The sequence below is a fragment of the Phalacrocorax carbo genome, chromosome 1 (assembly GCF_963921805.1).
Source record: "Phalacrocorax carbo chromosome 1, bPhaCar2.1, whole genome shotgun sequence".
NCBI classification, from domain to species: domain Eukaryota; kingdom Metazoa; phylum Chordata; class Aves; order Suliformes; family Phalacrocoracidae; genus Phalacrocorax; species Phalacrocorax carbo.
In genome coordinates this window covers 218,849,311-218,876,974 of record NC_087513.1, presented here as the reverse complement: position 1 = coordinate 218,876,974, position 27,664 = coordinate 218,849,311, and the positions used below count along the sequence as shown (strand labels likewise).

The following is a 27,664-nucleotide window of genomic DNA, read 5'->3' as shown; positions in this document are numbered from 1 at the left end:
ATCTGCACTGCATGCTGTGCCCTGATTGGAGGTCCCTCTAACTTGGCACAACTCCATGTTCCCAGCATCTGAAGGGATGTTAAGATTACCTGTGTTATTGTCTTTATCCTTCTGGTCTTAGCTTCGCTAAATGGCATTTTAATCAACACCACGTATAGTCTGAGTGCTTTTCCCTAATGGGATCACAAAGAAAACTAGCTCCAGTGCACTACTACTGTGAACCCATTCTGTGCCTTTGGTTTTCCTACCTTTGCATCCTGTCCTGACACAAAGGACCTCTACCATAAGAAAAGGGCAACAAGGAATATAGATGATCCAGTTTATAACCTGAGTTAATTCCATAGCCTGCTGGGGATGTAAACTGGGAAGTCCTTCATGGATTCATAATGCGGGTCCTAGCATCACCTGATTCGTGTGCCTTCTGCAGCAGGAAGACCATGTTCAAGTGCATCAAATTGCAATTCATCTTCTGGCTCCTCCCAAACAACTTGGTGAATTGCTCTTCTCATCTTTTTTAATTACACGCTCCCGACCAAGTCACACACGCCCTGCCAAGTCACACGACCATCCCAATCTCCTCCAGATCCTGGGCATTGGCCACTCGCAACTGCAGGAGCAGGGAGCTTGATGGGAAATGGATCTGAGTCCTGCTCATGTCTGCCAGCTCCTTGGATACACTCCAGGTCCAGCAGGTAATCTTAAAGGCACTTTGCTTTGTGTACCCCTTTCCTTATCAGAGCCAGTAGAAGCGATGAAGAGCCACTGAGGTTATTCCACCTTCTCCTTAATTTCACAGGTTTAGAGACACCTCTTCTCATGGAATAATTCAGAAAGCAATCTGATTGATGCCTACACACGTGATCCCAATCAGCAGCTTCAACTGATTTTGGTATTGCAATAATTTTAGAGATCTTCCTTTCTCATTTTCTAGTTTATACTCCAAGGAGGCTCTTTCTAGTAATTTTCTAAGGGGCTTTTCCCAAAGCAAAACTCTCCCTAAACTAATTCGGTCATCTTTTATTAAATATAGACAGAGGCGTATGCCTCTTCTCAAGAACATCATCCTAGTTTGAACATTGTGCTCAAACACTGTGTTCCAAGTACAGTCTTGTCTCCTCACCATGGCACCTTCACAGGCATAGGAGAAGAGTTCAAATGTTAGCAATGAGGCTGAGCCATGATTTCAAGTAGCACCCCCCCCACCCCTCTTTTATTGGTACATCATTTTCCTCCCAGGAAACAAGCAGGGGCTACAGTTAGCAGCTCCTCTTTAATTGCTATATTATTACCTTCCCAGGAAACAAGCAAAGGCCACAGCCAGCAGGGTCTGAGCTGCTGGCAACAGGAATCAGAGGAGCATGAGTTTGTCATGTCTAGACTAGACATGACATTTTAAAACATTCAGGTATGACCTCTGATACAGTTCCTTGCATTTAATTACGCTTGACTTAACACTTCCAATGGCTTTTGACTCAGTGACTTCACTGTACCTCCAAGTCAGCACTGCGCAAAGTCATGTCTGTTTTGAACACAGCACTGCTCCTCATTTCACCTCTAAGGACTACTGCTACCACCACAGCACTACTTTTCAGGTACTTTATTTACACCAACACAAAGAGCCGTACAAACAAAAAAAGACAGATGAGGTATGCAGCTCCTTGTCATAACTGTCCCTCCTATCCCACCTTTACAAATGCATTCTTGATACGAAAACTTTGTGGAAACATTTTGCTGCTTTTGGACCTACAAGTGAATAGATGTCTCACCGCAGTGCAACAGCGTGGTTCAGTCATGTTTGGTCCTGGTCAGTGGCTGGTCAGAATGTTAGTGAGGCTCAGCGAGACAGGCTCTGGGTTCAGGTGTGTCCCAAAGGAAAAGCAGTTCCCACCACCACCAATAAGCAACAACTCCTTCTCATCTGGCAGAAAGACACTACTATGATTATGTAGCATTAATGGCCACTCCAGATGATCCTAAAAAACAAAAGGAGATTTTGAGTATATAGGACTTCAACATGTGTACCTCATACAATGCTATAGGGATATTTCATATGGTACCTTCATTAGAAAGTTAAGAACAGCCACAGTGGGTCCCTTCTATGACCATTTAGTCTACTATACCACCCACAAATGTGGGCAAAAGTAGATAGCTAGAGAACACAGGATTAAGGAAACCATGATATACTCTTCCATTATACTCCACCCACCCAACAACTTGCAGTTCAGTGATTTTTAACGACAGAGAATGTCTTTGTACTCCCTGAACTTAATGTTTTTCCTTCCAAGAACATAGCCAGTCACTTTTTGAATCCATGTAAACCTCTGGCACTCATGTCCAGTGGCAAGGAGTTTGAGATCTTAACTGTTTCATTTGAAACACTCTTTTGAAGCATATTGCCTGCCAGCTTCATCTGATGTCTCCTAGTTCTTATACCGGAAGAAGCAATGAACAGTCATGCCCTCTCCACCACAAAGGAGACAGCCTAAAGTATATGGTTACACATCTGAGCTCCAAGAAACATCTGACAATCTGCAGAGAAGCCCTCTCATGCTTTAAGCCCTCAGGAAAATGCTGGAAGGTCAACCAGATGCACACATACTGCCTATTATAAAAAGCAGACCGGTCACAAGTCCCAGTTTCACCAAAGACAGGATACATATATACAAAGAAATTTGTTCCTTTACATAAAAGACAAATAAAAACCTGTCAAGCAACAGAAGATTTCTCACAGAATCGTTTGGGTCAAAAGGGACATTTAAAGGTCATCTAGTCCAACGCCCAGCAGAGAAGGCCCTGGGGGTGCTGGCTGACAGCCGGCTGAGCATAAGCCAGCAGTGCCCAGGTGGCCAAGAAGGCCAACAGCACCCGGGCTTGTGTCAGCCCTGGTGTGGCCAGCAGGAGCAGAGCAGGGATCGTGCCCCTGTGCTCGGCACTGGTGAAGCTGCTCCTTGAATGCTGGGGCTCAGTTTTGGGCCCCTAAGGACAAGAAGGACACTGAAGTGTTGGAATGTGCCCAAAGAAGGGCAACGAAGCTGGCAAAGGGTCTGGAGAACACAGCTGATGGAGAGCGGCTGAGGGAGCTGGGAGTGCTTAGCCTGGAGAAGAGGAGGCTGAGGGGAGGCCTTATTGCTCTCTAAAACTACCTGAAAGGAGGTTGTAGCGAGGTGGGTGTTGGTCTCTTCTCCCAAGTAACTTGGGATAGGATGAGAGGAAATGGCCTCAAGCTGCGCCAGGGGCAGTTTAGATTGGATATTAGGAAAAATTTCTTTACTGAAAGAGTGGTTAGGCATTGGAACAGGCTGCCCACAGAGGTGGTGGAGTCACCATCCCTTGAGACGTTTAAAAAATATGTAGACGTGGCACCTGGGGACATAGTTTAGGAGGCATGGTAGTGTTGGGTTGACGGCTGGACTTGATGATCTTACAGGTCTTTTCCAACCTTCATGATTTTACAATTCTATGATTGTTCTTCATTGAATCACAAAACAGGTGATGTTGGAAGGGACCTCTGAGTATCATCTAGTCAACCACCCCTGTTCAAAGCAAGCTTAATTGCAGCAGGTTGCTAAGTACCGTTCCCAGTCAGGTTTTGTGTATATCCAACAATGGAGACACCACAGCCTCTCTGAGCAACCTGTTCAGTGTTCAGTCACCCTTACGGTAAAAAGTTTTCTTATGTTCCCAGTATTTCTATGGTGTTTTCTTCTTGTACTTCAGGCAGCAGCACACAGCAATTTCCACCATGAAGTTTTTAATGAAATTATACCACAGACCTCCAAAAAGACTAAGTCTCTGATCTGTTCTCTTCTTCCCTAGACATCCTGAAATTACTATGCTTGTGCCCATCTCAGTTCCATTCCCCCTATCTGGAATAGAGCAGCTCCGTGCCCTCCAATCTTCCTCACAGTCAGACCCTCCCTCTCTTAACACCATTATGTTCCTCTGGGCTGATAAAAGTACTTCGAATTGAAATTCCACCTCAAACAGGGAATGTTTATTCCACTCACAAATCTGCCTGCTTTGCATTCCCTACTCTGTTTCGGGGAATAGCCCTAAAGTTGCCACTTCCCTTCACAAAACACACTTTACCCTGAAAGAAAATTATCAGGACTTACCACATTAATCGCATAGTCCAAGCAGAGACCAGTCATTAAGTCAATGACGGTGATGCCTGGCACAGAGGATGAGTGAAACCACACTCCACCAACAAGCAGAAGTTTTCCATCATGCACATGTGCAGTGTGTGAGTACCTGAGTTCAAAATGAGATTGAGCTCCATTAGTAAGTGACGTAGGTAAAGATGGGCTGAAGATTCACTGCTGAATGCCTTCTACTTACCTTGGGATGAGAGAAGGGTGTGTCTCTACTGTCTGCCACTGAAAGCCATGTTCAAGCTCCTTCAGAAAGAAAACTGAACCTAAGGGCTGCTCAGCTGCTCCCAGACCTCCTGCAATTAGCACTCCTCCCTTCCAGCTACAGGCACTGTGAGAGTGGCGGCTTTCTGGTACTGGACCCTCAACAGGAATCTAGGAAAACATAAGTCCAAGGCTGAAGTTTGCCAAGCTAAGTGTCTTCCTCATATGCAGGCTCTTAAACCATCTCTTCCTGTCGCATGTCCTGTGGGATGCAACATTCTTTCCTGCCACAGGACAGGAACAGTTGCTGGACGGGATCAGCACAAGCATGATAGGGAACAATCAAAAAACCCGAACCTACACAAGTTCCTCTAGGGATGGCTACGTAGAACTGTTTCCATTTACACTACCTCCAATATTTCTCTGGCCCTCAGTATATTTAATATCATTCGGTCTTTAGCGGGTTTTATTTCTCCACATTTATTAGAGGTAACTTTATTTGCATTCTTGCATGCTGCTTTCTGTTCAGGACATGCACCTGAGAACCACAAGTTTACAAACACATGGACTAATGCAGTGATCAGCAAAGCAGGTGATTAGTGGCTCAAACCACAGAACAAGATAAAATGATGAACTTCAGTACTAATATGCAGAAAGAAAACCTGCAGTGCAAGCACTAAAGGGAAAAATGTAAAAGGAGGGGCTTAAAGGAATATCATAGCTGTGGAGAAAATTTTGGAAGCCATCCAGTCCATCCCTTTCTCCTAAAGCAAATTCAATTTTATCTATTATCATCTGAAGAGACAGTTATTTAATAGCTTCTGAAAGTCTGCGGTAACAAGAATTTCTCACCTCTTTAGGCAGTCTGTTGCAGCACTTTACTATCTTCACAATTAAAGATTTTTTTAGTGTCCAATTGAAGCTGCCCTTTCTATAGATTCCTTGTACTACCCAAAGTAAACACGGAGAATAATTTCTGTCCTCTCTGCAGCTATACTTTACATATTTGAAGATTTATTTCCATTTTGAATCTTCTCCAGACTCAATAGCTACAAGTCCTTCAAAATCTTCCCCTGTAAGGTATGTGGTCTGGTCATTCTCACTGCATACTTCTATAGAGCGTCCTGTCCACCTCTTTTTCTCAGGAATCAGCTTTGGGTATTTTACAAGGGTCCTACTGAGACTAACAGCACTGAAGAGAATAGAAGGACCAATTCATGTGTCTTATAAATAACATTCCTGGTTACGTACCTGAACACACAGTTTAGGCCTTCCACAACAGCATGATATTGCTTACTCAAGTTTAGCTTGTGATCTGTAATTACACATCTCTCACCCTATAATTGTCCTATGTACTATTTTTAAAATTCAGTCTATCTTTAATACACCACAGTTTGTCTTTCCACAAGTATTTCTTCCATGTTAAAGTGATTTTGAATTTTCATCTTGTCCACCAATGCACTATTGAGCTTACTCTGCCTATATAATATAAATACTGTTTGCTTCATCATTCCTGACATTAATAATTGGACCCCAGGACTGATACTGTGGGACACCACCATTTCCACAGAGTGTGATTTCTAAATATTCTCAAAGTCTGATTTCCAAATAAATTTGCACTACCCTGCAGTACTCCCGTTTAAATCATGTTTTCTTAGTATGTTATGAAAGCGTCACACAATGTGTCGAAGTCCTACTACAGTCATGACACATACCCTTTCTTCAGGACAAAATCTAATGCTGTGCTATAGGAAAATAATGTTAAACAAATTACTTCCTGAACTCTTGGTGGTGGCTGCTTATCCCCCAATTATCTTCCAGATATTTATAGTCTGTTACTATTAGTTTCTGTATTTTTGAGGACCTGAGATGAAGTTGATTTGGCTTCCATAGAAGTTCAAAGTGTATGTGGAAGGTGAGAGCACCTGTTTCATTAGGTTTATTGAATCCCAGTCACTTTCAATGCAAATGGAATAATAAGTAAAGGGGGAATTGATAAACAAAACCATAAAGAGACAAAAACCTGACAGACAAGGGATAACAGAGACAATGCCAAAGGTCAAAAGCCTTCAGTCACTAACCCACGGGTCATTAAGAAACTCCAGGCATAGCTTTGAAGAGGGCCAACCTGGACTTTTCAACTGATAAGGGGGAACTGAAGAACAAGAGGATTCAGAAGACTCAAGGGAGGGCCTTGTGGGACTAAACAAAACTTCTTAAGGAATGTTTAGGAGAAAGGTTGGGGATTGGGCAGTGGTTCGGGAACAAAGAAGGGGAATGACAGAAAAGGGTATAAAAGGGGTCAATCGCATGTAAACAGTCACTCCTCAGTACACTTGTTTGACTGAGCTCTGCACCTGATCAATCCATCTTACTGATTAAATCTTAACTATCTCTGTAATATCACTCTCTACCCCATGCAAGTAATGCAAGGACTAGGTGCCTGCAACTGCAGAGAAAAGCATCAGTGAGTACGGAGCCAGCACATGGAGTCAGAGCAGGTGGGGGGAAAGGATTCCTGGGCCTTCTCTGCCAGCAACTGGAGCGAGGGTCTCAGCATCAGGAGTTGGAGGGGACACAGATCTTGGGAGCATCTCCATGGCTCTCAAAGACATTGTGTCCAGACAGCCAGCTACTGGGGAGGGGTGGGGGTGCCACGCAGAGTGAGTGAATTTGGGACAACAAACCGGAGTCAGACTGGCCTGTGGCACAAGTGGAAGTCTTAGTGCCGGACAACTGGGACAAGACCACCACAGGTCACAGGACCTGTGCATGTCCCAGATGCAACTACTTGGGTGACCGGGGCAACTGAATCAAGTGAGCACCAGCAGCTGGAATAGGACCATGGGTCACAGTGCCCACATGCCTGGATGCCACCTGCTGGAAGGGGGACAAGTGCATTTGTATTTTCCCTAAACCTTGCATGTGTGTGAGTGTGCATCTCCAAGGCTTTCTCTCGAGACCTTTCACCATCTTGGTCACCCTACTCTGGGCACACTCTAATAGTTCGATGTCCTTCTTATATTGAGGCACCCAAAACTGCACACAGTACTCAAGGTGGGGCCACACCAGTACAGTGTAGAGTGGGACATCACCCCCCTCAATCGGCTAGCCATGCTGTGCTTGGTGCACCCCAGGATATGGTTGGCCCTTTGGGCTGCCAGGGCACGCTGTTGACTCATATCCAACTTGCCATCAACCCAAATCCCCAGATCTCTTTCTGCAGGACTGCTCTCCAGCCCCTCATCCCCTAATTTCTATGTACAACCAGGATTACTCCATCCTAGGTACAGAATCTAGCACTTGCTCTTGTTAAATTTCACACAGTTGGTGACTGCCCAGCTGTCTGGTCTATCCAGATCTCTCTGTAAGGCCTCTCTACCCTCAAGGGAGTCCACAGCTCATCCTAATTTCATATAATCAGCAAACTTATTTAATGTACATTCAACTCCTGCATCCAGATGATTCATAAAAACATTAAAGAACACTGGCCCTGTAACTGAGCCCTGTGGAATCCCACTGGTGACTGGCTGCCAGCCTGATTTAACCCCATTTACTATCACTCTTTGAGGCCAACCCATCAGCCAATTGTTCACCCATCGTATTACGGACTTGTCTAGCTGTATGTTGGACATTTTGTCCAGAACTGTGACAGTACCAAAAGTTGTGCTAAAATCCCAAAACACCACATCTACTGGCTTCCCTTGGCCAGCTAGGTGGGTGAACTTGTCATACAAGGAAATTAAGTTAAACAGGACTTTCCCTTCATAAACCCATGTTGGCTCTAACCAATGACTGCACTGTCTCTCAAGTGTTTTTCAATAACTCCCAGAATAACCTTCTGCATAACTTCACCAGGTGCTAAAGTGAGACTGTAATTACCAGGGTCTTCCTTCTCATCCTGCTTGAAAACTGGGACGTATGCCAGCTTCCAGTCAACTGGGAACACTCTAAATTCAGCAGACCGTTGAAAAATATCAGTAAGAGGTACCACGATAACATCAGCTAGCTCTTTCAGTACCCTGGTATGAATCCCATCGGGGCCCATGGACTTATGCACATCCAGCTGGAGCCGCAAGTCTCGAACAAGTTCAGAGTTAGCTGGGAGTTTATCATTCCTGCAGCCACAGTCTTCCAGCAGTGGGCTCCGGGGATCCCAGAGCCCACCATCGGTGTTAGAGACAGAGGCAAAGAAGGCATTAAAGTCTCCACTTTTTCTATGTCCCTATTTGTGAGGTGACCAACTTCATCAAGTAACAGGCCAATGTTATCTCTGATCCTCCTTTTGCTGTTAACAAATTTAACAAAGCCCTTTTTGTTGTCCTTCACAGTACTGGCCAGCCTGAACTCTAATTGAGCTTTGACCACAGGAATTTTCTCCCTACGGTGGCAAATAGCATCCCTGTAGTCCTCCTGTGTCACCTGTTCTTGCTTCCAATGTCCATACACTTTCCTTTTCGGCCTAAGTTCTAGAAGAAGATCCCTGCTCAGCCAAGCCAGCCTTCTGTCCTGCTTGCTTGACTTCTGACACTTTGGAATTGCATGCTCCTGTGCTCTTAAGAGATGGCTCTTAAAAAGCAACCAGCATTCATGGACCTCAATGCCTTCAAAAGCAGATTCCATGGGGACCTTACTAACTAGTTCCTTCAGCAGCCCAAAGTCCCTGTATCCAGGGCTGAAGTTTTGCTGGCAATTCTTCTCCTATCGATTTGAAACTCAACTACTTCATGGTCACGGTGACCAAGATGGACACTAAAACCATTTTGCTCACAAGTCCTTTGCTGTTCACAAACAACAAATCTAGGAAGGCACCTTTCCTACTTGGCTCCTTTAGTACCTGCACCAAGAAGTTACCTTCAACACGCTTCAGGAACTTCCTGGACCTGGTTGTGTCTGCTGTATGATGTTCCCATTTGACACCTGGGAAGTTAAAATCACCCATAAGGACAAGGACCGCTGATCTAGAGATAACCCTTAATTTCCTACAGAATAATTCATCATTGTCATTGTCCTGGCTGGGTGGTCGACAGCAGACACCCACAACAATATTCACTTTATTTGCTTTCCCCTTAATCCTTACCCAGAGGGTCGCAACTGCACTGTTGCCAACTGCAAGCGCCATATAATCCAACCCCTCCTTACATAGAGCGTCACCCGTGCCACCTTTCTGGCCCTGCCTATCCCTCCTGAAGAGCCTATAGCCATCCATCATTGCACAGGAGTCACATGGTGCGATTGTCCATGAGTCACCAGGACTCATCCCACCAGGTTTCTCTTATGCCAATGATATCATGGCTCTGGGACTGAGCCAAAGCTTCTAGCTCCTCTTGTTTATTCCTCATGCTGCACACATTAGTATAGAGACATTTCGAAAGTGCTTCAGCGTACTCGGCTCATCATGGAGCAGACTGAAGGACCTCACTAGCACACCATCCCTCAAACATTGGAATGCAGTCCTGTGGCTAATCACTAGTGAGTCTGGTTTTATCCCTTTCCCCCTTCAAATCTAGTTTAAAGGTCTTTCTATTAGCCCTGCTAACTCCTGGGCAAAGACCCTTTTCACCCTTTGAGAAAGGTGCACCCCATCTGTCGCCAGCAGGCCTGCTGTCATATAGACTAACCCATGATCAAAAAAACCCAAAATTCTGCCAGTGACACCAGTCACGGAGCGAGGTATTGATGAGCTGGGTCTTCCTGTTTCTTCCAACATCATTCCCCACAACCGGAAGGGTAGAGGAAAATGCTACTTTTGGTCCTGAACCGTTAACCAAGGCCCTGAAGTCTATTTTGATCACCTTTGGGCTTCTTATTCGAACTTCACTGCTGCCTACATGAAAAAGCAATACTGGATAATAATCTGTGGGCATACCAGGATAGGAAGTTTTCTTGTAACATCTCTTGATGCAGGGTGTAGGCTGACTTAACCTTGGTGACACATCCAACCTAGATGGACCATCATCCTCATCATTGTTTGGTTCCAATTCTAGAGCCTCAGAATCACCGAATCACAGAATGGTAGGGGTTGGAAGGGGTCTCTGGAGATCATCTTGTCCCACCCCCCTGCTTGAGCATGAACATCTAGAGCAGGGTGCACAGGACTGCATCCAGGCGGGTTTTGAATGTCTCCAGGGAAAGAGGCTCCACAACCTCTCTGGGCAGCCTGTTCCACTGCTCTGTCACCCTCAATACCCATTGCACAAGGGCACCTGGGAAGGTGAGGTAGTCACAGAGATGCGCCTGCTGCACTCGGCAGGAAATTGTCGCCATTCTCCTCTATCCCTTAAGTCATCGCGTTCTGCCAGGTGGACAGAGGATAGGGAATCCTCTGTATCACGTGTCCTGTCTACCTGACAGGTCTGTCCCAGGCAAGGTGGAGTGCGGTTCCAGTAGACAACCTCCTTCTCAGGCTCCTGATAATCCTCAACCTACTCACCTCCACCCAGAGCTCTATCACTAAGCTGAGGAGTTTCTCTACCTGGGCACACCTCCCAGAGGTGTATTCACTATTGCCATCCATACTGGTATAGGAGTAGGGCGCACCCTGCAACCTGACACCTGGGTAGCAGCATGTTCCCACCAGAGCTCCGCCTGGCAAGCTGCATCCATTGCAGACATAGTCTTCTGCTGGGTAAATACCATTGCTCCCTGTTCAAGCCAGCAAAGTTACAGTGCCCTTCCGTGCAAATGGCCACACCATGCCCTGTTTGCCTCCCTTGGTTGCAGCACTCCTGGTCACTAGTGCTTCCTAGGGGTTGCTTTTATAAGTGTGGGGGGCTTGGCCACAGTTGCTCCTGGCCCTGTCTCTGTAATCCCCTGAGGATTCCCTGGTTCAGGAAACTCCCTGCATACTGCACTACGGCATCCACTGTGTATCGTGCCAGCGCAGGAGCTGCTTGCCTCAACGACTGAGAATGCTCACCGAGGAATCTTATCAACATGTATAAATGACTAATGGGAGAGAGGAAAGAAGACAGAGAGAATGTTCTCAGTAGTATCCAGCAACAGGCCAAGAGGCAATGGGCACAAACTGAAATACAAAAAAAAAAAAAAAAAAATCCACTTAAACATCAAAACCCTCACATATTCCTATGACGGTGGTCAAGCACTGGAATAGGTTGCCCAAAGAGGTCGTGCAGTCTCCATCTTTGGAGATAATCAAAAGCCGACTGAACAATATCCTGAGCAACCTGTTCTACTTAAACCTGCTTTAAGCAAGGGTGCTGCACTAGATCTCTAGATGTCCCTTCTAACCCCAACTATTCTGTGAAGACTGTATTCCACTAAACAGCAAGGTGTTTAGAAGTTAGCTCTAACTTTAACCACCATGCAGTGTGACAGTGCCAATGCCATTCTCTTCAATATGGTAATACCACCATGATTTAGTTAAGCTTCTAATACAGCAGCATGCACCTATGAAGTGAGGGTGATTTCTACTCCCTCGGATCTCCCTAAGTTCTTACCACAGTGCAGGAAAGTTCTTGAGCCTGCAGGAAATACCAATCCCCCAGCACAGGCTCCATAGCAGAGCGGCCACCATACACAAACAGGTACTTCTCACCTATGGAAGAAGACAGCCAGATGAAAAAGGAAGTTAGAATTTGGTATGTCACAAAAGCAAAAATTTTTGTTGCATGGAAAGGAAGCTGACCAAAGGCAGCAATTAATGCAGTCAGAATTTTCATACACTATTTACACTAAGACATCCTGCAACCTGACAAACATTTCCAGACAAGCAAGGAAGTTTTTCATGGATACAGGACTTACTCTTGTATCTAGATCTTTTAAGACACATGGTAGCCTAAATATTTTTACTAAGAAGCTGTATTCTTCACATTTGTGGTCATTCAGAACCACCCCATCATCCACTTATGTAGTTTCTGAATGTTTAAGGTCTGAATGGAAATCACACACAAAAGTCTCAAAACTAAATGGAGAAAACTTGTTTTTTAATATACCTAATGGACTTAAGGAATGAAAATTTAGCCAATTCAAATATTACAGCTGTAGAACTAATAAAACTAGAAAACCCGAAGTACATAAATCATAGCAATACAATTACATCTATTTATCCCAAGAAGACAAGAATGTGTATTTGTTCATACAAAAGGGAGATAAGCATAATGTACACATGTAGGAGTTAATCTGGAGAAGCCTCAAAAAGAAGGTATAAAAGGTGCAAAAGTACTTTGGATAGATGTCAAAGATGTGTCTTAACTGCATTGTCATCCAGAGAGACCTAGCCAAGCTGGAGAGGTGGGCCTGGGAGAACCGCATGAGGTTCAACAACGCCAAGTGTAAGGTCCTGCACCTGGCTCAGGGCAACCCCTGGTATCAATACAGGCTGGGGGATGAAGGGATTGAGAGCAGCCCTGCAGAGGAGGACTTGAGAGTACCTGTGAACAAAAAGCTGGACATAAGCCAGCAGAATGCGCTTGCAGCCCAGAAAGCCAACCGTATCCCAGGCTGCATCAAAAGAAGCGTGGCCAGCAGGGTGAGGGAGGGGATTCTGGCCCTCTGCTCCATTCTGATGAGACCCCGCTGCAGTGCTGCGTCCAGCTCTGGAGCCCTCAGCACAAGAAGGACAAGGACCTGTTGGAGTGGGTCTAGAGGAGGGCCACAAAAACGATCTGAGGGCTGAAGCACCTCTCCTACAAGGACAGGCTGAGAGAGTTGGGGTTGTTCAGCCTGGAGAAGAGAAGGCTGCAGGGAGACCTTATTGCAGCCTTCCAGTACTTGAAGGCGGACTATGGGAAAGATGGGGGGCAATTTCTTTAGCAAGGCCTGTTGTGACAGGACAAGGGTTTTAAACTAAAGAAGGGTAGATTTAGACTGGATATAAGGAAACAGTTTTTACAATGAGGGTGGTGAAACACTGGAACCGTTGCCCAGAGAGGTGGTCAATGCCCCAGTCCCTAGAAACATTCCAGGTCATGTTGGACAGGACTCTGAGCAACCTGATCTAGCTGAAGATGTCCCTCATCACTGCAGGGGGTTGGACTAGATGACCTCTAAAGGTCCCTTCCAACCTACACTATTCTATGATTCTATGGTTCATTCTATGCCCTATGAGCTCATTTCTTCATAATGGACTCTGCAAATAACAGAAGTGTTGGTCACTTCAGCTACAAAGCAAAATCAAGGCAAAAATAAGATGATACAATACAGTCTGACAAAGACAAAAACCAATGTATTATTTATAAAATTTCATTTACCCATTTGCTTCATTGATATAAAATTTAGACTGGAAGGCTGAGCTCTAAACTACATTATGGTGTTAATTAAACACTGCTCCATAAATTCAAAGTTTGCTCCAGACTCGACTAACAAATGCTTAACAATTCCCCTGGTGTTCCCCTTCAATAGGTCCCTGCCAGCTAGTGGGGAATGAAACAGCTTAAGAAAGGACAGCTTTCGCCTCCTGAATTCCACTAAGTCCCACCACTGACTTCCTAACAACTGCTGAACCTTTTGCCCCTTACAGTCAATATCTTTTCCTAGACAAACCTTCAGCGTGCCACTACAGGGCTTGATTCTAGGCCTATTCAGAACTACTGAATATTTGTCAATTGCTGCTAGAAGAGTAACGTTTCTTCTGTGGCACTCCTCCTGGATAAAGAGCTAAGGATCCTGCTCCATAACGCTCCAGAATTGAAGTATTACCCTTCAGAAAGGAAGTTCTGGAACTTCTTTCTGGTGTGATCAAGCATTAATAACTTTAGCCATAAACAATCTCACAGAATCAGTCTTCCAGAACACATTACTTCCCCAGGTTTCAATTCCACTTACCACTGGGGATTTTGCAGTACATGAAATTGGAAATTATCCTATTTCAAGTGTCAAGAAGAGATCTCAAAACCTCTTTTAATTTATTTTCTACTCACAAGCTCAAGAAGTGGGCCCATGTGAATCTCCTGAAGTTCAACAAGTCCAAGTGCAAGGTCCTGCACCTGGGTCAGGACAATACCCAGTATCAATACAGACTGGGGGATGAATGGATTAAGTGCAGCCCTGCAGATAAGGACTTGGGGATACTGGTAGATGAAAAATTAGATACGAGCTGGCAACATGCACTTGCAGCCCAGAAAGCCAATCATATCCTGGGCTGCATAAAAAGAAGTGTGTCAAGGGAGGTGAGACCCCACCTGGAGCACTGCATCCAATTCTGGGGTCCCCAGCACAGGAAAGGCATGGACACGTTAGAGTGGGTCCACAGGAAGTCCACAAACATTATCAGAGGGCTAGAACCTCTCCTGTGAGGAAAGTCTGAAAGAGTTGGAATTGTTTAGCCTGGAGAAGAGAAGGCTTCGGGAGACCTTACTGCAGCCTTTTGATACTTAGAGGGGGCTTATAAGAAAGACTGAGAGAGACTTTTGACCAGGGCTTGTAGTGACAGGACAAGGAGTAATGGTTTTAAACTAAAAGAGGGTAGATTTAGATTAGATGTGAGGAAGACATTCTTTACTATAAGGGTGGTGAGACACTGGAACATGTTGCCCAGAGAAGTTGTGGATGCCCCATCCCAAGGTCAGGCTGGATAGGGCTTTGAGCAACCTGATCTAGTGTAAGATGTCCCTGCCCATGGCAGCGGGGGTGGAACTAGATGACCTTTAAAGGCCCCTTCCAACCCAAACCAGTCTATGATTCTATGATTCACATAATGGCAGAACAGTATTCTCCATTCTGGTTTTTGTTCCTTTACTAGTAATCCTTAACACTAATAATTCTTAACATTTGCTTTGCTTTTCTTTTAAGCATCTTTTTATTACTACAAAGCCTCACTCACTAGCAGTGCTAGGTTACATGCTTAAAAGCTCACCTGCACACCCACAGAGGAGCATAGAGGCAAAAGAAGGTGGGGGAACTCAAATAATATCCCACCGCAGCTACTTCCAGACCCATCCCAGGAGAGCAATCAAGCTGTAAAAGGCTCATTTCCTCATGCACAAGAAGAGCACAGAGAGGCAGTGGCAGGTGTGCAGGCAAGAGAACCCTAATTACATGTTTATGGAGTCAGACGATCTGTCCTGGCTCCTCCCAGGGATGTCCCAGGAGAACGGTCCGCCCCGCTGTCCAGCTGTGAAACCCAACAAAATGAGTGAACAGGAGCAACCCTCTGGAGCACCTTTGAGGAGGTACTGCTTAGGCATATGGGACACATTATAAGATGCAGGGGAATAGCATTTTGCATTTGCATAAGACTTATTATGGGATGCTCAGGAGAGGAACCAGAGACAGGAAAAGGTTTAGGTGATTTGGGGAGGTGCAAACTCAGGAAGACAGAGGAATAAAAGTGTAAGAAGGGCTGGTCACACATAAACAGGTCGCCAGTCAGTATGCCTGCCTGGCCACATCCTGCACCTTAAACAGGAACAGCTGAAAAAGGAGTCTTTTCATTTGTGGGTAGGTATGTCTGTGAGAGGGGAGCCAACCAAACTGCAGTTGCAAGTATATATTGTAGCACTTTCAAAAATGCATTATGAGCCTTTTTCAGCACTATACAATCATACATATTTTTTGATTCCTGCCCTGCATCTAGAAAACTAACAAGATTGCAGCTCATCTATAATAAAAGTCATTATCACAAGGTATCTGTTGTATAGGTTCTGTAATGAATCAATGTATTAATGGCATAGATAATTGAAATGCTGATCAATTGTTGGATTAACCAATTCAATTGCTCAGTTCAGGAAACTCAGTTGAGACTGCTCAGTCTTTCACTTCTGTCCGATTTAGCAAAGCCTCTCACAAATACTTCTGGACTTTACAAACAAAAAAGGCACAACAAGACCTGGGTAGATATGATACGAAAAATATATTCAAATGAAGTTTAAGCCTTAAGTCTTTAAGCCCGGGGAAAAAAAAATCACCACTGGAACAAAATCTTTACAAAGTGTAATTGGATTCTCTGAAGTGATGATGAATCTATCAAGATCATGTTCTTTCCAAAACGTTCCACAAAAAGCTGTTGTTTCAGACGAAGGAATACAATGTACCAACATTAACTGTATAGACTACATAAAAAGTAAGGCTATATCATGACAATTTGCTTTTTAGACCTCACTGTCTGGACAGGACTGCCCCATATATTCTGGAATTTGTAAACCTCTGCATACCTACAGTCATTTCCACTCTTTCCAGGCTTTTTACCTTTGAATAGTACTTCAGTTGTACTGTGTCTCCAACGCAAAGCAGCTGGTTCAGCAGGATGCATACTCATAAGCTCCACTGTAATGTCATCTGGGTCCGAGGCACTACAGGTTTCAGGAAACTTTAGCAACAACATTCCCAAGCCTGCACTTGATGGGGATGTTCGTCCTCCTACCACCAGGGCCAGACTGTTCGAGAGACATGACACAGTATGGTATAACCGCTCATCTGTAGAGATACACAACATCAGGGTTCACACCAATCTTTCTCCCTTGAAATTTATAGAATCATAAAATCATGAAGGTTGGAAAAGACCTCTAAGATCGAGTCCAACCATCAACCCAACACTACCATGCCTCCTAAACTGTGTCCCCAAGTGCCATGTCTACATGTTTTTTGAACACTCCCAGGGATGGTGACTCCACCATCCCTCTGGGCACCCTGTTCCAATGCCTGACAGCTCTTTCAGTATAGAAATTTTTGCCGATAGCCAATCTAAACCTCTCCTGGCACAGACTGAGGCTGTTTCCTCTCACCCTATCGCTAGTGACTTGGGAGAAGAGATCAACACCCAACCTCACTACAACCTCCTTTCAGGTACTTGTAGAGAGAGAAGAGGAGTCTGAGGGGAGACCTTATCGCTCTATGATCCCCTCAGCCTCCTCTTCTCCAGGCTAAACAACCCCAGCTCCCTCAGCCACTCCTCATAAGGCTTGTGCTCCAGACCCCTCACCAGCTTCGTTGCCCTTCTTTGGCACATTCCAGCACCTCAACGTCCTTCTTGTCCTTAGGGGCCCAAAACTGAGCCCCAGCATTCGAGGTGCAGCTTCACCAGTGCCGAGCACAGGGGCCCCATCCCTGCCCGGCTCCTGCTGGCCACCCCAGTGCTGACACAAGCCCGGGGGCTGGTGGCCTCCTTGGCCACCCAGGCACTGCTGGCTCATGCTCAGCCGGCTGTCAGCCAGCACCCCCAGGGCCTTCTCTGCCAGGCAGCTTTCCAGCCCCTCTTCCCCAAGCCTGTAGCATTGCATGGAGTTGTTATGACCCAAGCACAGGACCCGGCACTTTAGCATTCAGAACCTTCCGATCTCTTTGACTGCCAGCATAGTTGCACTGTGACACCACTTTTCCACTAGACGTTATTTTGTTGTTAGCACAAGAACATCTTCCTTACACTTGCCATCAGTATGGGAACTCACCCCATCTTTTATCAGGATTTTCCTTTTTCACGCAGCCAGCTTTCCAATAGCCGGCATGCTTAATTAGCACATGAAAATTTCTCATCCGGCAGTGCTGTCCATCCTCTTCCCCAAAACCTCCAGTGGTGAGAATCACATTGGGTTTTATAAGAACAGAGTGGTGCCCATAGCGTCTCAGGCCAGGAATTTCAGAGTGCATCGCACACACTGCTGCAGTGATACTCCCAGCCATCCTGACAGGACCATCATGATGAGCAACTGTAAGCCAAAGAGAACCAAAGAACTTATGCACAAAAAGAACCAAAGACTACTTTTTAAATGAGAGATTAAGCAAGTCTGTTCAGCTTTTCAATAAGAAGTTGTGAAGCAAGCTGATAGAGCACAAAGACAATCTGACACGCCCTAAAAATCAAGCTGCAATGGCTCAAGCTACCACTGTGCCAACTTTTAACTTCTGCTTACTGCTCCCTCAAATCCTGACACAGTTCTGAGACTGCTTTAATGGGGTGGACGTAAGACTAGCTAAGAGACTGTAGTGTCCTAAACTGCTGTAGCAAGATAGGAATCACTGCAATACCTTCAAAAGGAGAACTTTTCTGATATAGAAAATATTTGGCTACTTAAATAGCAAACAGCAGAAAAAGGACAAATACCTGGAAGCTGAATTTCAAAGTTTCTTGCTAGATTTTGATCCTACCTTCAAAAAAGCATTGAAATAAAGTTCTAAAGCATGACAGGTAATCTCTGTTAATTCCAATGGTCCTACTATAAAAAGAATATTTTCAGTTATCTAGATATCTTCTCTCTAAATATTATATCCCCTAGTATGAAACAAACTTTCAGCACAGGATTCTAGCTCACCTATGCATTGTACAAATTGTATTATTCTAATCAGCTTTGAATCTGTAGCTTCTTTGTTTTAATCAAGTGCCTTATTCTTGTGCCTTAAGAGATGATGCGGTGAAGGAGAAGCAGCTCTCAGTCTATTTTTTCTATGCCATACCCAGAAAAATTGCCTGTACTGAATGTTGTTTAGTAAAACACCCTACTTTCTATTGTTTGATGAAGTCAAGAATTTCGTCTCCTTGGGCTTAAATGCTTTCCTACAGATGGTTCTTTTTAAGACTGAGGGGTTCTATTTTCTGAAATGAAAAGAAAAAAACCACTTGCCATGCTCTGTCTGGAAGATTTAGTACTTGCACTCTCGTGAACAGGGACCCAAATCTGTTTTAGAGGATAGTTGGGGGCACATACTGGTATTTGAGACATACCTTTTGCCATTCCCAGTAAAAAGTATCTAAGCATGGATAATTTACCAGACTTTGAAGGCTCCTGCTATCAGTTTTGAATACAACAGAGGCAGCAGCAGAAAGACCCTATTCCTGTCTGTAACAAATGAAGTGTCTTCACTGTATTAATGTCAGTTAAGCAAATGTCTGATTTTTTTTTTTTACTTAAGGATAGATCCTACGTGTTTAGGAGCCTTTAAGGTTTTAATATACGGACCAGTGACAATCACACAGTATATTTAACAACACCCACATTCATTTAGATTCAATTTCACTACTCGTTTTCATATCTAATCAAGATACAACACAACGCATTCAGTGGCCTTGTTGGCTTAAGGACTGCCACGCTTCTTTATCCTTTTCCAGCTGCTTTTCCTGCTCCCTAGAACACAGATTTCAACTTTCAGCTGCAGACAGGACCACTTGTGGTTCTGTACTGTGAACAAGACTAGTGATGTGAAACAGGTTAAAAATAACCTTCTGCTTCCCACCCTGAGAAAGGAAGCAAGCAGCTAAAAGCAGGAATTTATTGGACTGCTACTGCCAAGTCCTTTTTTATCATGGAAACAGTTTTGGTCTTGGCCTTTCCCCAGCTGTACCACTTTTCTCCCATCTGAAAAAAAAAGCAACACACAGATTTAAAAGTATTTCAGAAACAGAAGTACTACACGTACAATTCCACCTACAAGGGATAACAAAACAAAGGACGAACTCTGTGACACACTCCTGAGTGCTCTGCTGGACAATACTTTGATAGTGCAGTAAGTAAAACATAACAACCTTTTGGGAGCTAGAAGGATAGAATGGGTCAGAGCGCCATGTATGGAGCCAAGCGGAAAAAAATTGAAAAGGGAGTCTGTGGGATCCCAAAAATAGGAGGAGAAGGAGGAAGAGGAGGAGGAGGAGCAGCAGGGTAGCCTGCCCTTGCAACCATGCACTGGAGGACCCCATGTATAAACAGAAGGAAGAGCTGTTCAACCTGGAAGCTTCAATAAACTAAAAGAATGGAACTGATTAGAACCAGCAGAGTCAGGATGCGGGCCTGGCCTCGCCATGGATGGCAGAACCATTATTAGAAGGATGGAGAAAGCCACTCAGATGGCAGCATCCCATCTGTTCCTTCCAGGGTTTTAGTGTCTCCTAAAATCTCTCAGAGAACCCTGCACAAGATAAAAGAATACTGTGAAAACTAGTCAGTATGTACCTGTCATACTGGGCAACAATGGAGTCCAGGAAGGTTCCATCCCCTTTGATGCAGTCAAGACAAAGTAATGAGAACATTTCAGATGCCATTCCTGTAGCACACCCAAAGGAAAAAACAAAAGCAAAGATTCCCCCTCAAAATCTTAGCACAAGCAGTAGTATCTCAGAGTGGCCAGGGTGATCAAATCAAAGACCAGCTTAGCTGAGCACTGCTTCCAACAGTGGCTAAAATCAGAAGACTAAACTTGAATCTGAGAAAGAGCAAGCATGTAAATACCTTCCTCACCCCAACCTTCAAAAATTTACAGCTCAGGGATTTTGTAAGCAAGAAGCTGTCGTCTTTTATTGAACAATCCTCGATGTATTTCTCATCCATGAACCTATCCAGTTGCTCTTTGAACTCACATGAACTTTTATCATCTGTAATGCTGTGGCAAGGAGTTCCATAGCTTAATTATACGTTGCATGAGGAACTTTTTCTTTTGGGGGTGGGTGGGGTGGGGAAGTGGGTGCAGGGAATCAGCTTCCCTTTATGCTTCCCTGTTCTGATCATAGAAAAGAGTGAGGGCTGTACACCAGAGGGATTAAGATTTCTTACAGGTCATGGAATATAAGTGATCCCAAAGAAATCACAAATGTTCAAAGGTGCAACATCATCTCTGCTGGCCAAAAATACATCCATAAGTTTTCCAGTCTGGCCTTGGAATCACCCAGAGGTGAAAACACAAGCAAGAGGACTGTACAGGAAGTCAGCAGCAATATTAGAGCCCACCCTGGCTTTTATGGACATTAGGGAATTGAGTATGTTCATTCCCATGGGGTGGGATATATCCAGCCAACTACGTGACTAGAAGGCATAAACATGAATTTAAGGCAAAAAGAACCACAACATTAGCATCATCACCCCAACCTCTACAAGAAGTAAAAAGCATCTCTTGAAAGTGTTACCCTAAAATTAACATAAATACTGAAAATGGAAGGATCCACTATTTGTCCCTAGGCAGATTATTCTAAAAATTAGTTGCCCTCAGGACTAAGTATGTGTTTTACATTTCTTATCTACTGCAATTGGGCTTGTTTCCAGTAAGTCCTGAATCTTACTTTATCTCAAAGGCTAATTGTAGAGCTCTCTGTTATCACATATCTTACTCCCGTGCATATTTTTCAGCTTGGACTTGCATACATGTTAACCTCCTCTATAAGGAAAATGCTAAAAAATTCTTTACTTTCTCAGCGTATGTGCAATTGCCTTGATCTACAATAATCCCTGTAGACATTTCTACACCACTTTGCAAATCCACCAGCATCTTTCAGTCATCACTTTTGCATTCATGTGGCAGAGCAGATCCTACACATTGGCAAAACAAATGCAAGCACGTTAAATTGTTAATAATTCTCTCTAGAAATCTAACAGCCTGGAGTATGAAAACAGAGAACCACAAAATTGAAAGGGAGACTTCTAGTAAGTATCCTACAGGACATTTATCTCAAAGTTATTCAGTATGTTTGACTTCTCATCTAGACTTCAAATAGTTGCCAAGTTTGCCAGCAGATAAAATAAAAATGGCAAAGAATAGACTCATAGTAAAATTTCAATCATTAATATAGTAATGGCTGTACAAAGTCAGACCAAAAGATATCTGACACTAGTAACCTGTATCCAACAATGGTAAATACTAATAGCCTACAGAAATGCAAGAGAGCAGGACATGTGCATCTACTTCCCCCAGGAACGCTCCCAACCATTTGTAGTCAGTAACTTCACATCAGGTGTATTTTTATGCAAATCCTCAATGGATTTGTCTCTCATTAAAATAATTTGTCCTTGAACCCATGCAAACTTTTAGCATCTACAACATCTTTTATACCACCAGCTAGTTTGCTGTGCTAAGACCATCTCCCTAAGAGACCACTCACTGAGGAAGGAACAAGAAGCTTTTCTAACACCAAAGAGTCCTCTTCCAATGCTACTTGCCCCAGCTTCATACGGAGCTTCCTGAGGCCTCTGCATTAACTAAGTCTGATTAAAGATCCTTTCTGCCTACATGAACACCTACCTATGCCTCAGCAACTCTTGTACAGAACTGTGACCGTAAGAAACTGCAAACGACTTATCATATCAAAGCCAGGTCACTGGTGTTCAGAATAAAGGAGAGTTACCTCATATTCATCAAAAGGCTCCAGAGCCTGCACTCTTTGCTGCTCATCTTCCGGAGTACAAGAAGTGAAAAACTCATTCATATCCATAACACTGCACTCAGTCCAGCCCTAAAACAGAAATCCATCAAAATTATTACCTCTGGAAGGACAGACATTTGCTTCCCACAAGAAAACGAAGACCCTAAATTAAACACCTGCATGAGCCTTTAAGACTGTCTAGCTGGCACAACAGCGGTCCAGAATCTGGTGAGGAAAGATCTCTTACCTGTAAGGCTCTTAAGAACTTAATCTATTATATCAAAAGTCTCAGAGGAACCAAACTTCTTTAATCCCATACCAGAAAGTAGGCTGCCAGTTGGTTAGAAGGGCCTTCAAATGACTAGTCATGCTATTAGAGATGGCAGTCTCTCAGCCTTGGCTCTGGTTGCTAAAACCCATAACTGACAGAGCTGATGACTCCCAAAATTAATTAATGTTACAATCTTTTCCAGGTAAATGATGCTTCATGTATGCCCTAGAGCTGCAGGTCCTTACCTTCTCACAAAAGCGCCTCTGCTGTGCCTCACAGTCAGGGTACTGCGCCAAAGAATGAAGTGCAGAGTTCAGCCGGCTAAAATGCTGCTGCATGACACGTCCAAAGGGGTCCTCTGGGTGCATCTGCTCATAGAGCAGAAAGCATGCCTGAGAGAAACGCTCTGCTGCCCACTGAATCAAGGCATCCGACCTGTCAGGCAGATAGTGCATAAGAAATTAAATAATTGAGGGCCCACCTATTATATGGCAGATGCCATATATGTCTTCCTGCAACACCATAAAGCATGCTATTAAGATATCCTGACAGAGGTAATACACAAGAGAATACCGTGCTGGGGACTTATGAACATCTCCTTCCCATCTGTGCAGAGAATTCAGGGGATGAGAAGAATGAAAAACTCAAATAACTCCCTTCAAGGTTTTTTTTCTTTTTTTTTTTTAGGATGTCAATTACACCATCAGAATTACAATGTAAGGAGCTGTTTGGGACTTCCACAGAATTCCTGAGGCTTTAGTTATAAGACAGCACATCTCACAGCCCCTGGTAATGTACGTACAAAGTAGTTTGTTCTTTTCATTTTGCCACCTAAGCAAACAGAGGATAACTCAACTGACCTTCTATTTTCCATGTAGGTGAGGACCACCTCTGCTATGAAGAGGGTGGGAATTTCTTTGTCCAGTCCTGCTTCCTCCAGGGCTCTCTCCAGCTCAGACAGCTCTGATAAATCCACTCCCAATAATTTATAATCCTCTCCAGAAAAGGTAATGACTCCTGGGAGACAAAAATGATACAACCTCACTACAGTGCTGATGTAATACTGACACCAAAAGGGACAAACAGGAAAAACAACCCCACAGGCAATCGCTCACAAGGCTGTGCCCATCAACTCATTTCTCTGGGATTTGTACAAGAAAATCCCCATCACTAAATGAACCATAAAGGGATAGTGTCAAGAAGCGACCCATTAAATGCAGATCTAAAACACCATTATTCCTAACGCAAACTTCACCTACAGGTTTCTCATAGAATTATCACATTTGCTGTAACAACAAAACTTTACCATATTTAGCAACATTTTTATAGTACCACTATAATCCAGAATAAAATCTTAAGGGCTTTCATTTATAGACCTTTCAGTTTAGGCTAAGAAAGTACCATTGCTTTGACAGAACTTGAATGGTTTGCCTCACAACCATAAAACCATTCTCAAGTCTTTTGGGGTTTGTCTGTTTTTTAAAATAGGTTTCATTTCTGTAAAATGGCATTGAATCCTGAACCAGCACATGCTAGCTCACTGCAAACACATAAGAATAGCATAAGCTATTGCTTGTTGACCTGTTTCAACGAAAACCAAATCATAAACAATGCAAACTGTGAAGTCCCATTAGAAATCACCTACTCTATTGCTCTGTACTAGTGCAATCCAACAATTATACCTGTCCTGAGAACTGTTAATCTACACTGTCCTCAAAGGCATCCGTTACTGGAGACAAAACGGCCTCTTCAGAAGCCCATCCCAGTGTTCCCTGTTAATTACTTCTAACAACTAACTTGTCTATCCATCACTTGCTGCTCTCTGGACACAGAGAACAGGGTATTCCCAAGTCTTTTGACACCTGCCTTTTGGTTGAAGTACTTGAAGATTATTGGTATGGACAGAATTCTTTGCCACAGGATGCTGCCGATATTAAAAATGTGAATGGATTCAAGAGGAAACTGAACAATCACACTAGACATACTCACTAGACATACTGCAGTTTGCCACTGTCTTTGTACTAGCGAGGCCAGAGCTGGACACAGTACTTCAGAAACTGTAACAGAAAGAAACTGACCTTCATTTGATATAATCTGCTCCCAAGAAAGCTATTCTGGCAGCTACACATCTTCTTGTTATCTCCCACTGCTTACCATTGATTTATTTGTTCCAAAATTTGTCAGAAAATTAACATCCTTCTCGTCTACAACTTTGTAGTTCCTCTACCTGATCATATCTCATTTTTCAAAGGCTATGTTTGCTTCTTCTAAACATTTAGAATCTACAAAACCTTCCATAAATATCATACCTAATCCTTCCTCTCCAGTATCTCCCACCAGTGCTGACAACTCCTTCATTCTTTTGATCAAAGTAGCTTTTTGGCATGCCACATTTGGGAAATCCACCTCATATACCACAGTGTGATGCAGAAGACCCATGTCCTTCAAACGGAAGTATAAGGAGTCAAAGCCAGCCCCTAAAGACAGGATCTGCAGAGGAAGTATCAGAAAAAGTTATACTCAACTCCAGCAGCATTCTGAGAACCTAGGTGTGAAAAATATTTAATAGCATCATCTGCAGAGTGACACAATCAGGCAATCTCCTGAAGGAGGTAGAAGAATTTTGTATTGCCCCCTCCCGGATATTTCTGTCAAAGTAACAAATGGACAGCCACAAGTAGTGCCAGTCAGATTCTCTGTGCTCTTCTGGGAAAGGATCACAACAGATGCACTAATAAGCTACTGCAGTGCCAAGATACAAAAAAGACTTTTCACACATAGAGTGGAAACTCCCAGTACACCCAGACAACGAAAATGTACCTGTGTCCTAGGGTAGCTTTGGGTCTTGCACAGGAAGTCTTGAACACAGTGATCTACAGCACGGGCACGGATGTAATAACCCCTGTGGAATGAAATTCCATTATAATCACTGTCCAGGAACCCTATTTCTCCAGCACCAGCATCCTCCATTTCAAAAACCTGATTTTTTTCTCTCTCAGCTTCTATGCAATAACCCCATGTTCTGTGCAATATCCCTACACTGAGAGATGTCTGATGATTTTGTCATATCTAGAGCTTGTTAATAAATACAGATCTCCTGTATTCAGTAAGTATATTAACCAATAAGACTATGGATAAACCAGAGAAAACATGTAGGTATCCTATAGCTGGACCTGTTCCATTTTTCATAAATATTCACTGGATGAAAAAGTATGAATCCAGAAAATTAGGATGCTCCCCTGCAATGTGAGTGGCCAATACCCGAGTTCCTGCCCCATATCAGGTGCCATAACAATATGAAATTAATTCCTTGTTACTTACAAGGGGCTATTGGGTATAACAAAATGAATAACACTGTGTGCAAATGCAGTGAGAGAAGAACAAAAAAGGGAAGAGAAGCAGAGTCAGGAAGTTAATTCCATTCTCTGTTGTTTGAATGAATGGAACTAGTTAAGTCTAACTCCTAGAAAGTGTTTACCATTTGCCTACTCTGGCAGGGACTAGTGCCTCTTTTTCCTTGGCATCCTCTTTTAGTTAGTTTCATCGTGTGCCCAACAGGCTTACCAGTTCCTATCACCCCCTTTAATAAGGATGTTATTATCCCCATGCCCCACAGGGTCTAAAGATTCCACTAGATATTCTAAGATGTCCCAAAATTCAGGATGACAGTGTTGACATCTGCAATACGTAACTCCTTCTATTTAGTTTGGCATGTCAATGGCACGTGACAAGTCAAGACAGGCTCAGCTTCCTGACCTGATGAGCAACACTCATCTTCACAGGCCTGCAAGCTTCTGCTTGAATACATCTTTTTTTTTTTTTCTTTTTCCCCTGAATGAAGCTCCTTTGGCAATTCAGCCATTTTGACTGCACTAAACTATTAGCCTCATATTATGTAACCTCCACTACTATATCAGTATTGAACACACACACATTAAAACATTCATGCCTGTATCCTGCAAAACGCCAGAGAAGACCTACTGGTCAGACACCACTGATTCAAAAGATAACGTTGCTTCCCTGAGCCACCAACTATGCTACTGAAATTGTAATGTTCTTGAGAATGAATGAGAAAGCTATTGACACGCTAACATTTTTAGTACATTAGTTTTCAAATCTTATTTGAGTAGTTTTCAGCAGCATTAAATACTAGAGTTAGGAACCAGTCTGGTGATGTATTTCACCCAGGACAAAACTTTCAATTTTTGCCCATAAGCCATGTAAAGTTAAACAAACGGTCTAAAAAGGTTACATTACTGAGATAGTGCTCTGCAAATTGCCACTCCGTCACTACGCATAGCTCCTTAAAACGTACTGTAAAAAGCTGTGCCGTAAAGAGAAAAGCCAGCTCATGGACTCTGCTGCAGCCAGAGGGAAGAGAGGCTGCCAGCCCCACGCGTGCCGGGCGCCACCCGCCGGCGCAGGCACCGGCGCTCGGCCGCCACAGCAGCCAAGGGCCCCACGCAGCGCCCGCTCCTCACCGGTGAACAAGCGGAGCTCGCCGCCGCCGCCGCCCCACAAGGAACCGCAGGAACCGGTCCTGGATGTAGCCCCGCGCCGCCGCCGAGCACTTGCTGACGGCGCTGCTGCCGCCGGTGCCCTGGACCTGCCGGAACAAGGACACAGCGCTGGGGCGGGACGGCTGGGCCAGGCAGCACCAAAGGGGCTCCGAGGAAGAGCAGTTCCCTCCGACGGCGCCGAACCCCGCTCACGTCCCAGCCTCCCCCGCCCGCGTCTGCCTCCCCTCGCTCCCCGAAGCCCGGCCGGGCCCCGCCACCCGGGCCGGGCCCCCGCCTGCGCAGAGACACCCGGCGGGTCCCCCGTGCGGAGGGGGTGCTGCGCCGGGCCGGAGGTCACTCACGGCGGCGGGACGTGGGGCGCCAGGACGGCCACGGACCATCCCGCGAGCACCACGGCGCCGCGCCGCACCGGCGAGAAGCGCGACCGCCCTGCCCGGCGCCGGGCGCAGTGCGTCACTGCCTGCGCCCTGCCGGGGAGCGCCAGAGGCTGAGAGCTGCCAGC

At 44.5% G+C, this 27,664-nt stretch overlaps 1 protein-coding gene across 1 annotated transcript; it reads right to left on the bottom strand.

The window, feature by feature from the left end:
- Positions 1 to 1,245: 1,245 nt before the first annotated feature.
- LCMT2 (leucine carboxyl methyltransferase 2) lies at positions 1,246 to 27,656 on the bottom strand. The gene is made up of 14 exons (XM_064441695.1): positions 27,504 to 27,656; positions 27,124 to 27,248; positions 25,463 to 25,544; positions 24,952 to 25,132; positions 23,503 to 23,659; positions 22,888 to 23,077; positions 22,354 to 22,461; positions 20,195 to 20,285; positions 17,702 to 17,959; positions 16,503 to 16,730; positions 11,816 to 11,913; positions 4,339 to 4,526; positions 4,116 to 4,251; positions 1,246 to 1,973 (listed from the first exon to the last, which is right to left on the bottom strand). The coding sequence occupies exons 1-14, from the start codon at positions 27,540 to 27,542 to the stop codon at positions 1,806 to 1,808; spliced, it is 2,049 nt and encodes a 682-aa protein (XP_064297765.1). The 5' UTR covers positions 27,543 to 27,656; the 3' UTR covers positions 1,246 to 1,805.
- Between the last annotated feature and the right edge of the window lie 8 nt (positions 27,657 to 27,664).